This window comes from Aphelocoma coerulescens, chromosome 3 (genome assembly GCF_041296385.1).
Source record: "Aphelocoma coerulescens isolate FSJ_1873_10779 chromosome 3, UR_Acoe_1.0, whole genome shotgun sequence".
Classification (NCBI taxonomy): Eukaryota; Metazoa; Chordata; class Aves; order Passeriformes; family Corvidae; genus Aphelocoma; species Aphelocoma coerulescens.
In genome coordinates this window covers 6,277,314-6,289,378 of record NC_091016.1, presented here as the reverse complement: position 1 = coordinate 6,289,378, position 12,065 = coordinate 6,277,314, and the positions used below count along the sequence as shown (strand labels likewise).

At 43.3% G+C, this 12,065-nt stretch overlaps 1 protein-coding gene across 7 annotated transcripts in view; it reads right to left on the bottom strand.

The window, feature by feature from the left end:
• PLCB1 (phospholipase C beta 1) overlaps nucleotides 1-12,065 on the bottom strand; it is a 382,634-nt gene that overhangs the window by 45,186 nt on the left and 325,383 nt on the right. For 6 of the 7 annotated variants that reach the window (XM_069008957.1, XM_069008960.1, XM_069008958.1 and 3 more), the window contains one exon: nucleotides 11,368-11,454. In XM_069008957.1, the coding sequence (XP_068865058.1) occupies nucleotides 11,368-11,454 (87 nt within the window). Of the gene's footprint in view, nucleotides 1-10,463; nucleotides 10,747-11,367; nucleotides 11,455-12,065 lie in introns of those variants that run through there. The other variant, XM_069008956.1, reaches the window with a different exon arrangement.

The window sequence follows — 12,065 nt, the reverse complement described above, 5'->3', positions numbered from 1 at the left end:
GCATCTGCATGTCCTTAATTTAGCTAGTGAGCATGTGCACATATGCACACATAACCAAATATTTACTATTACGTATATAAACCCACATTTATTCATCAACATAAACAAATGGATTATATCGATTCCATTTCCTCCTAATGTGACTAGAATTCACGCTGGCCAGGAGGGGTTACTGAGGTAACAGCTTGGCTCCTAAGTAATGCTCCATTTCTTAATCTTCAGATGTCAGAAGACACTTTTAACTGCCCTGTGGGGACCAGGAATCAGTGTCCTGGATCACAACCCTGAGGGCCCATTCAGCACCTTTGAAGATGTTATTCTCAGTGTAACTGGCTATCGGATGCACTGTAAAACCTTGCTGTTGTGATGTGCTTTAGGGTACCTGCACATTCCTACATACATTTTGTCTGCTCTATAATGTGCATTTGTAGAGCACATTTTGCAAGGGAAAAGGAAAGTGGGTGATGTTATGGTACCACAGAAATCAGCTTTCCTCGTTTTATCTCTTCCTAATTGAGGGCTGTTTCTGTTGCCAAGTGAGGTCTGGGCTTCCTTGATGTATAAATCAAGGATGTTTGTTGCACTAAAACTGGCATGCAATTGCTTGTCAGCAGTCACCTTGCTTTAAGAAATGAGTGAAAGAAATCAAAGGAAATGTAGAGTATTACTGGAGACTGTCTTTGATGATGAATAAGACTGTGTGAATGGCTGATCAGGTCCGAAAAGGAAAAAAAAACCCAAACATACAGTGAAGGATTTTGATATAAAGACATTTAGATTTAGGCATGCTGAAAATATAAGCTAAGAAGTTTTGCATTCGATGAAATTCAGTCTTTACTGTCTAAAAACCCTTTGTGGGTGTTTGGCCCTGTGAAAACAAAAGCACAGCAGTGGGGAGCCTTTTCCCAATGCTTTTGTGCCCAGGATATTCAGCTTGGGCTCTGCCTAATGAGACTAAATTGCCTCCTGTGCAGTGGGAAAGTGGCCCAGCCACTCTGAAGTGGGCTGATCTGGATTAGGCAGCTCTCTGTCTCTGGAACTGGAGGTGTTCTATGCCTGGGATATTTTCCAGGCATCTTTGTAACCTGTGTATCATCTCTCTTATCTGATGGAAGATTTCTCCAGTGAAGCTCACAAATATGCAGACCACGTCATGGCACCTCTTTAACACCTCTCCCCTTCAGGCTGCTCCTTCAAATGAGATTTTTAATCTGAAAGAGACACCATTCCCACAGGTACTTGGAGATACTCCTTGAAATTTAATAGCAGCAAGCGATGGCAAAGAGGAAGAGGGAGGATGAAGTGTAAGTAAATAAAGCCTATAGAAAGAGTAGGAGAAAGAAATTACATACTGTGAAAAGAAGCTTGATGCAAGGTGGAGAAGGACAAGTAGGAGAGAAGGTATAGTGGAGTAAAGTGGGGAAATAGATAAAAGGAGAAATAAAAAAGGCTGAGAAACCTCCTTCCATTATCAGCAGGGTAACATTATGCCTGATAACCCTCTTTAGTGAATGACTTCATTTCTATAAACCAGGAGCCAATCTGGAGAGCTGCAAAATTGATTGAATGAACCAAGGCTGAGATTTCTTGGCCCATACTCAGTAAGTTTAAAAAGAAGAATTCTTCTAGCACACGAACATCAAAATGGCTTTTTCTTTCATTTCTTTTAGGGAGTAAGGTAAAAAGAACAAACATCTTCAATTTTCACCACCCCCATGACTTGGCGAACTCAGTGTTACAAGACTTGGTTACCATGTTACAAGATAATGTTATTTTGCCTTGACCTTTCTGGAGTCGGGGCTCCCCGATCTAAGCACATCTGGATTAGGCCTCCCCTTTCCAGGCACATCCATTTACTCCACACAAAGCTTACACATCTCTGGGACTCCACAGAAGAGATCATTTTCAGGTACAGAGCTGCAGCTGAGGTGCTTAGTCACACTCCACATTCTCTTGGCAACACCTCCTTCCAAACAAGGGCTGAATAATGGGAGTTTACTGAGTCACGCCAGTCCAACCTATGGACTGTCATCACCCACAGCTCCTGGATTATGCAACTGCAGCAACCCTGTGGAACTCCTCTGTTAGAAAATGCTGATTTGTTGCAAGCGAGTCACAGGAGAAATTTAATGAAAAGTAATCTTTCCAGGGAACATCTTTCCCAGCTATGCTGCTACTGACTCCAGAGGGCTGCCAGACCTTTGAAAGCTCACCCACACAGCACGGAAAACAACGTGCAAAAGGGGCTGAAATGTTTCCCTGCCACTTTCTCTCCCTTCTGGATGTGCAGGGCTTGCTTCCCCTACCAAGCTCAGTACTCTTAACCTCCTGGGAAAAAGACTGCATCTCAAAACAACAGCATTTTCTTGTTGTTATTTTTGTTGTTTCTAAAAAGAAAAATCCTTCCCCAAAATAGGCTATACATGATTTTTAATACACTCTTTAAATCAGGTACAGTTTTGAAACTCTAACACTAGGGGTTTTTTTATTTCTGTTACCCTTTCTAACAGTACATTTATCATCCTAAAGGGTCTCAGTGTAAGATGAACCCATCACCCACCTTGCCAGGACAGTACAGTTAAAGTGACTTGCACGACTCCCCCCTGTGCAGACACCCAGCATTATTTTCATCAGTGCCTCTGCTTTGCAGGGTGATTCTGCACAAAAACATTGTCACTCTCCTGACAAATGACTTGCATACACAAAGCTGTTCGTACACTACAAGCTTTGCAGGACCACTGGTTTTATTTCTCTGTTCATTAAAGAACACATTTTCCCCCCATTTCATGCATTTTAAAACATCTCTCTAATGAGTTCACATACTAAGCATTCATATTTCTTTCAACACTTTTCTATTAGCTGTGTCAAACTGAATCTCGTGCCATTTGTCATGGTGCACTGAAGGTCTGATAATTAAGAAATATGTTGCTGCTGTTGCTGTAATGATGAGCACAGGAGTACTTGGTTGTGCCTCTGTGGCGTTTCTGGCTCAGTCTGAGAGCGATGAGCGTGTCCACGGTGCTGTGTGTGCACTGTGAAGTGGCTCTGTGTGCTGCCATGCATTCCAAACACAGTATCTGTGCACACTCCATGCATAATTCAGCCCATGTTTTATCATGGGTTTTCCTGGAGTGCCAGCCTAGCTCATGAAGAGGGGAAGGGAAGTCAACAGCTTGTGGTGCCCTGTTGCTCCCTGAGATTTAGCATGCAAAGCACTTGCCTTTGCAGAATCACAAATATTTCCACAGCACAGACCTCTCTGGGCAGGTTTAAATATTGTGCAGTCTAAGCTAAACAACCTGACACAAAACGTTTGCAGTCCCTGGCTTCTTAAACTTTTTAGCATCACTTTCAGTTGTTTTCTCCTCAGAGACCACAATGTTAACACACCAGTTAGTTCTGTGCTCTTTCCTCTCACAGGCAGTTCTACCTGGCTGGCCACCTGTCACTGCTCTGGGAATTTTTGCTGTGGAAAGCAATCAATTTGGAAGGACAGGTAGTGCAGGAGGGGGTCACAGGAGTGCAGGGACTGAGTGACAGCTGGCATTCAGCCCTAACCCCAACACAGGAGCTCTGTGGTTGGGCAGGGAATGGGACAGTGCAGGTGGAAGCGTTTGAGAGGCCACAGAGGAGACGTAAGGGGCCTTTCACTGTTACACTGTTCACTCCAGGGTGGCATTTTCTTGTCATCCTTAACCATGTACAGGACCTAGAGGAGCATCTTCTGCAGAGAAAACATGCTCTCCCAAGAATGTTTTCATCCTGAACTCAACTTTGCAGAAAGAAGCTATATATTCATTTTTCACACCCTTTCCCCAGTTTTATCTTCAGTCTATGCAGACACACACTGCACTGCTCTCTGCATAGGAAGCTCACTTGTTTTGAGAGGCATCAGCTATTCACAAATGTTAAAATTAGAAGTTATGTCTGCTTATGGAAATTATATTTGTCCAGAGAAGTTTGGATGCTGCCCAGAGAAGCTGTGGATGCCCCTGGGTCCCTGGAAGTGTCCAAGGCCAGGCTGGATGGAGCTCTGAGCAACCTGGGACAGTGGGGGGTGTCCCTGCCCATGGCAGGGGGTTGGAGCTGGATGGTCTTTAAGGAACCTTTCAACACAAACCATTCTATGACTCTGTGTTACAAAGGGAAAAAAGGTAGTTTTCAGTTTTTGGTGTTTACTTACACAGCTGATCATTTTAATAGCAATTCACTAGTTCCCTTTTCTCCCTTTAACTGATCTGCTTTCTGACTCAAATTAAGAATTAGAGAAGTAGTGCAGTATTATAAAATCTGTTACCCTACAAATGAAGCACTTCCCTTGCTTTTAACAAGTGGGTCTGTTTGCACAGGCGGTTGTTCTGGAACAATGACCCAGCTCCAAGGGAACAGGGTCTGTTCCCTCAGTTTGATGGTCCTCACGGCACTGGGCCTTCATGAGCTGGGAACACACGTTTTTAATCTGCATAATGGTAAATAACGACTCCTTTATTGCTCATTAGTCACACACAGTTGGGCTCATGTGTGCTGCCACCCAGCACCTCCAGGACTGTGCAGAAGCCACCAGGGGTGGTGAGGAGCAGGGTGGATATGCTCCTTGTGCTGCCACGGCCGGCGCTGGATGCAAAGCTGGATTCCAGGCTGGATTCCAGCAACCTGGCCCAGTGGGAGGTGTCCCTGCCCATGCAGGAGGTGGAACGAGGTGGTTTAAGGTCCCTGCCAACCCAGCCCATTCTCTGCCTCTCACCCTTGCAGTGTCCCAAGGCAGGACTGCCCCAGCTGCAGCTGCACCTTCTGCTGAGTGGGGAGGGAACCGGGGGATGCTGCCTCTGACTCTGGGAATGGGGAGTTCCCTCTGCTTTGCCTCCAGCCATGGGGAGCTCCTGAGCAGCAGGGGCCTCTCGCGGTGCTGGCTGTGTCACACAAAGCTGGACACCCTGGGGAACAGCTGGGAATGCAGCAGAGTCTCAGCTCCGCTTTGGATTTCATCTTTTTTTGTATCAGGAAGGCCAATTAACCAACTAATCAGTGGCCTAGGACATGAGAAATGTGCTCATCTGAGATAGGTAAAATACAGAACAGATTCACTTTTGCAAATCAGAAAAAAAAAGACAGTGAGGTTTCTTTTTTTGCAGGAAGAATTCTCACTTTTTTTTTGCCTTTTTTAAAAAGTAATTTTCTGTGAGCTGTTTTGTCCACAGAGCATAGCTGGATTCTAAAATCACTTTTCTTAAAAAAAACCCAAACCACCACCACCCTCGCAGTTCTCATTTATTAGCATGTTATCCAGGAACATCTCAGTAACCTTCACAAACCAGGTCTGGCTGCCACATGCCCTCCATTACGGACCACACGCTCGCCTTCACCAGTATCTTTAAATCACCAGTGACACTGGTAACTTGGTCATGTTCCTGCTGATTTACACGACTGCAAAACTGAAAAAAGTTTGCCCTTTCAAGTAATTTATTTTCCCTTTTATGGCAGCTTCAGAGCAAACCCAGGATCTTCTCTGCCTTCCAGTCTCCATGACCCATGTGAGAAAAATCTCTCCCTCTACCAATAAACTCCAATTTAAATTTATCATATTTTTCCATGTGTCCCATTCATCAAAGTATTTCTTTACATTTACATTCTTCCTACAAAGAGCTTGTGACATTTTTATGTAAAAGAAAGTGATATCAGAATTCAATAAAAAAAATTTAAAAGCAATCTGCATATTCACACTGGAAAGTGATGCTGTTGATTTAAAAGTTAATGTTTCCAAGAGCATGTACGTGTAAGAGTAACACTGAAGACATTCAATTAACACAATAAATATCACCTCAAATTGTTAGATGTATCTTTTGTGACCTGATACCCATTTCTCACACTGCAACATTTATTCTACTGGAAAAAATAAACAACCATTTAAAATGTGGATTTGTGAAGAAAAATGTAAACAAGCAAGGCCTAAATCGAAAATAATCCTTTGAGCATCCTGTTACTGGACTGAATTCTTTTGATCTCAGGCCTGTGACGTGTCAGTCACTTCAGGGAACTTAAGGAAGTTTTATTGCTGTAAAACTGGCATTGGATAAAGGTCAGCCTATTTATTTTTAACGAGTGAAGCGACATTATTTACTACTCAGTTTACAGGCTGAAAGTGCACTCTGCAGTATTTATCCCATTGGGAGAAACAGAAAAAAAGGGACCACCCTAACTTCCCCAAAATAATGCTCTGCAACTGGGCACTGCTTAGCAACTGCACCAATACAGTTACAAACCCATCAGGGCTTCGGCTGTTCAAAGTTTGGGCTCACTGTCACTTACAGCTGGATGCTGAGAGGTGCTGAGCAAAGTGCCAAGATCCTGCAGGGAATGGGCCATGAATACTGCATCCCAACATTTAAACACAAGCTCTGATCCACAAGTGGGAAGAGGCCAGATCAAGTCACAGGAAGATTTGTAAATCTCACTCTGTATTTTTTTTTCTTTTAAATATTTCTTGGTCACTGAGGCTATGAAAATTCCATTCATTTCTCCATCCTGTTGCCCACTTAATGTGGTAAAGAAGTATTTTATTATTCTCTCTGATGAATACACAAGCACCAAAACCCAAAGCTGAACAGTGGAGCAAAGAGTAAATTATTTCAATCCTCTTAATTCTCTGCTTTTTTGGCAGATAATGCCATAAGTCATTCTAGCTTAGCAGCCACAGATTGAAGACAGATTTCTTTTTAAACTTTGGAAATGTTAAAATTGAATGAACTAACAAAAGAAAATTGTACCTAAACAGGGAGAAAATAAAAGAAGAACTTTTCAAATATTACACTGGCTATCAAATCATTTTTATGTTTTGTTTTTTTTTTTTTGCAATGAGTCTGAATACTCATTTTTTGGGAGGACAACTTTCCCCTGTCCAATCCAAATCCAGGCAATGCAAAAAGTCCCATGAAACCCAGTAAACTGAAATAACCTTTTCCTCCGAACTCCTTCCCCAAAATTCTTGAAGAGTTGCCTGTGGTTGAACTGGAATACATCTGGAAGTGTTTGAATTAAGTGCAGCCTGCCCAAAAGACAGCTTGGCTTCCTGCAGAGGTGTAAAGGATAAAAAGGGGATTGTGGTGGACAGAGCATTGTTGTTGTGAGTTAACAGGGAGCTGAAGCGACACTGGAATACTCATCAAAGTTCCTAAGGGCTGCTCCCTTCCAGATGAGTGCTGAGGGCAGCTGAAATACCTTCTAGAAGGGCTGCAGGACACATTTGCTGTTTGACCCTCCTGGAGGGAACAGCTCCATTTAACACAACAGCATCACCTGCAAGAGGCGACCACAGAGTTTCACCTAAAGCACCAAAGCTTCAGCCTCAGAGTTTTGAGAAGCTCTACTGCTGTGAAAGATCAGCATCTTGTTCATTTGCTCTGCAACTTGACTATGTATCATTCTGTGCCACCATGAATTTTTCAGGTACAGTGTTAATATTAATTTTTGATTGGACACGGAAGTGTCAACTCCCACAGGGTGCAATTATTAACACGTGCCAAACTGGGAGAAAATAAATGTATGAAAGTTAGTATGCATCAGGTGCTTGTATTTTCCATTAACAAGAACAGATTTATAATTTTAAAAAATTGTTTTCATTCCCTTTTTTGAAGAGAAAAAGGAATTTCATGCCTTAAGGCTGTATATTCTCTTCATTCACTTGAAAGACCAGAGAGATGCAACACTTTGTTCTAAGTTTGCACAGCTCCAGGTGCCTCTGTAGATCTGTGGGACCTTTTCCCACAAAGCCCCACCCTGCATTGTGCCATCTCCCACATCCCTCCAGGAGCCCAGACCACCTGGCAGGCCTTGGCTACACTGGGGTTGTGAAGAGTGGAGCAGCTGTGAGCTGAAACATGGGCTGCAAACTGAGGAACCACAGGAGTTACCCCTTCCTTGGCAACTGGGGCTGTAAGAACACGGTCCATTGGAGCCAAAAGAATCCAGACAACTCAGCTGAGAGCAGGAGCTGGGTGCAAGAGCACAGGAGTCTCAGTATTACACTGAGATTTAAGTGTAGCTCTGACCCACGAGCATGGCTAACAAAAGTCTCATTGATTCCAATTAGAGGATGCTTGGGTCTATTTACTGTAAGTCAGTCGATTCTCAGAAAAATAATTAATTCCTTGTCATGTCTCAGGTGTATTGATTTTTGTAATTACAACAGAACTGGAGGCAAGGGTGCAGGGGGATGGAAAGGCACTTGATTTCTGTTTAATTTGATGCACAAGCTGTCAAGGACAAAGCAATTGAGATGCCATGGCCATGCCCATCCTTGATGCTCTCTCTGCTCTGATGTCGTGTGCCAGACGTGCTGGAGTGCAGGATCCAAAATCACACCCTGCTCTGACATAATGCAGTGCACAGAGCTGCTGTCTGCAGCAGCCTCCACAGCAGGCAGGAGAGATGCCCAAGGGGAAGGAGATAAGGACAGGACAAGCTTAATGTGTATCAGTGACTAAGAGGAGGAGACAAAGCAGTAGAATGGGAGAGAAAGAAAATACAAGTTGTTGCTGATATAGAGCTGCCAGTAGATAATGTAGGAGAAAACAAGTAGTGAGAGAAAAGAAAATACAGTATGGCCTAGCTTGGTAATGATGCTCTTAGGAAAAAGCAGCAGGAGGGAATCAACTTTGTTTCCCTTAAGATTTCACTAAAATAGCAAGTTAGGGAGTTTTTACCCAGAGTCAAGGCAGCATTTGACTTCTTAACAGGTGATAGTCTCCTCCCCCAAGCATGTTTGTGGGAAGGGCTGCCCTGGTTCCCTACACACACAGACCTGGTTGTAACACTCAGTTTGTCACAAAGATATTGTCATCACCCACACAGACATAGAACGACCTTTTGGGCCCACTAAAGCCAATGCCTGCCCTGACTCCAGCAGAACCACAAGAAGCTGTTTCCAACCTTTTGCCTAGAAGTACCAGTTCAGGAAATCTCCAACTCTCATAGGAGCAAAAAACCTTTTTCTTATACAATAGACCTGCAAATAAAAGCTGCAAAACAGTCTCACATGCAAACACTAGAAAGAAATTATATATGTGAGGGAGAGGCAGAGCTTAAGGGTGTAAATCAGTCCTGAGTTAAGCACTTTCAGCTAAACACATGGTATTTTAAACAAAACAAAACAGAAAAGCCTCCAGGACAGGGAACTACTTTGCATCCAGTGTGTGCAGTTTCTAAAACCTGTTGTCTAAAATGACAGCACTCTAAGGCAAAATTTCTCCTGGTGCCCTGTGCACACCACAAGAGAGGAAGCTGCAAACTCATACTTTGAGGAAAGCCAACAGTGAGAGGTTGTGGCAGTGTGTTGGCAACACTCGGTGACACGATATCCTCCTGGCTGGGAAAGAGCTCTGTGCACAGAGTCAGAACACAACAAACTGTGAGGCACGAATAAATAACCAAAGGGCAGTGATGGATGACAGCAGATCTGTCTCCAGTGGAATTATTGGGGAGAATACTGAAAATTCTTTCCCTCTTAATATATTAAACTCATTGTTTGGGGCCGAGTTGAGGCTGCCAGAAAAGCCTTTTAACACAGCCAGCATAAATTTCAGTGGGTGTTTGAAGCAGGAGAGCCTGGGTTGTTGAAAAAGCAGCCCCCAGAAAGGCTGCTGCCTGCAGAAAACACATCAGCTCTGCTCAGCTGGGAAATCATTTGATCTATTTTATACCATCCACCCCGTCACTGAGGAGGCAAATATGGGTTTGAAATATGGACACAGAGCAAAACATAAAAAGAGACTTAATAAAATGAGTAATCATGTTTTCCCTAAACCCTCTCATGCAAGCAGGAGGCACATAACATCATAAATTCAGCACAGTGCCCGTTTCAGTGTGTGGGAAAGGGAAAAAGCCCTGGAGCCAGGCCCTGTGAGCACATCCCTGCAGAGGCTTTCTCAGGAGGCATGGAGAGGGCAGGGTGAGGAGCTGGCACTGCGGCCAGAGGCAGGGGGTGACAGGGATCTGGAGCTGCTCCATGCCAGGCAGAGAGAACTGATAGAAGAGTCAAAAACAGCTGGCCCAGCACAACCTTCCGAAATTCAGCTCTAGTCCTCAGTGACAAATTTCCAGTACTTTATGCTACTCCTCAGTACATCAATAAATTAAAAATAAAAAGCAAGAAAAAAAGAAGAAAGGACACAGCCAAAAAGAAGTAACCAAGAGCCCAAGGATCCCAAATAAGCTGGTGTTAGAAGCATTAACTGATTATTCTCTGACATTTTACATTCCAGTGTTTAAATTCCAGTTCACAAGCCTGATAAATGCATGATCCTACAGCACCAAAGATAAAACATAATAATATGTATAGTCTTTACACCCAGACACCCACAACATCAAAAAGTTCCAGCTTATTTATAAACATGATTTTAAAAAGATGAGTAGAAAATTGGAAGTGCAAACATTTTTATTTTCCCAAACTATTGTAAACTTCTGGCTATTCAGCCCTTAGCCTAATCTATTCTCTGGCTACTTCACAGAGATGACATGAAAACACTGATTAACTCACAGCCAGTCCTAGAATTCAAGCTGTAATACAGGCACAGAACCATCAGGACTGTGGACACAGACAAGGAATGAGAACTGAAGCCAAGGACACACTTTTGAGCAAGAGCAGAAAAAATGAAAGCAGACGTGACACAGTGGGCTGTGAAGAATTACACTTGGAACGCTGCTGCAAACAAGTCTCCCTCCATGTGGAAGTCTGATTATACCTAGGTTTTCCTACAGGAAAATCAAGAACAAGTGCAGGACTCTGAACCTTCCCCACTGAAGTTGGTGGCAAAACTGCCACCAGCTCCACTTGGAGCAAGAGTGAGCCCCCAGGCTTAAGGATCAAAACATGCATTCCAAAATGTTACACGTAGATGCAATGCATTAAATCAAATAGAGGAAACCCAGCAAGCAAGGTAGAATATAAAGCACTATTATTGTAAAAAAGCTCATGTTTCCCACAGAAACCCATCCTGCTGGATGGACACCAGGACCTGGGGGCAGCATGCTAAGGAGATATCTCTTTTTCCTTTAGTGGGAACTGTGTTTTGCTTCTGTGCAGCTCAGGCACAGGGGAGGGAAGGGCACACTCTGCTGGCCACAGCACCTTTTACACTGAGAGCTTTTGAACAAACTGAGTACTGAAAAATAACCCTCATCCCCCATCTGGACCTGATGTGGTGCCTACACCAGGCTGCTGCTTGACTTCTCTTGCCCTGAGTATCAGTGAGCGTGGCTCTGATGCTGTCAGTGGATTCTCTCATGTTTAAATATCAGCCTACCTGCTGCAAGAGCTCTTTCTCTCCTGAAGGACAATTTTAGCAGTGTAATATATGTTCAGAAACTCTTTACCTTAGGCTTTTCATCCAATATTTGCTGACGGATCTCCTTGTGTTTTTCTACAAGTTTCTCCTGCCTTTTACTCTGAGCATCTTCTAGCTGTCAGAAAAGAGCAGAGAATCCTTTTTCAGAGCTTGCACATCCTCACTCTCCCACCTCCTCCGCAACAAACATTCCACCCATCAAAATTAAAACATTATCATCAAAACTATGAACAATTCCAATATAAAATCACACACCACTGCCTCAAGCATCCCTGAGCACGACTGTTCTACAGTTGGGTGAGGACATGAAACCTCAGATTTCACACTTGAGGTTCAGGATCAGAAATGCCTAAAGGACTTACTGCAGACTTCTAATGTTATTAAATTATAAATCTTGGGCTTCACTTAATAACGCACTCGGACATAAAATCTACTTAATTTGCTAATTCTTTAGGTTGCTTCCTAAATCAAGGCTTTTCAAGCAAAAATGGGCCAACTTTTGAACCTAACTACCTTTGCATTGAAATTTAGAGGAGAATTCAATGGCTGCATACATTCCATAGTGATTTCACACCCCAAAGCACTGCAGTGCACAATTTCAGCCCAGTGTGAGCCACCTGCAGCTGCAGAAAAGCTAACAACTGTAATGGAATTCTTTGATTTGTATTTACAGAACTCACAGAACGCTTTTTACATTTCAGTAACTGTTCAAACGCAATTAAAGTT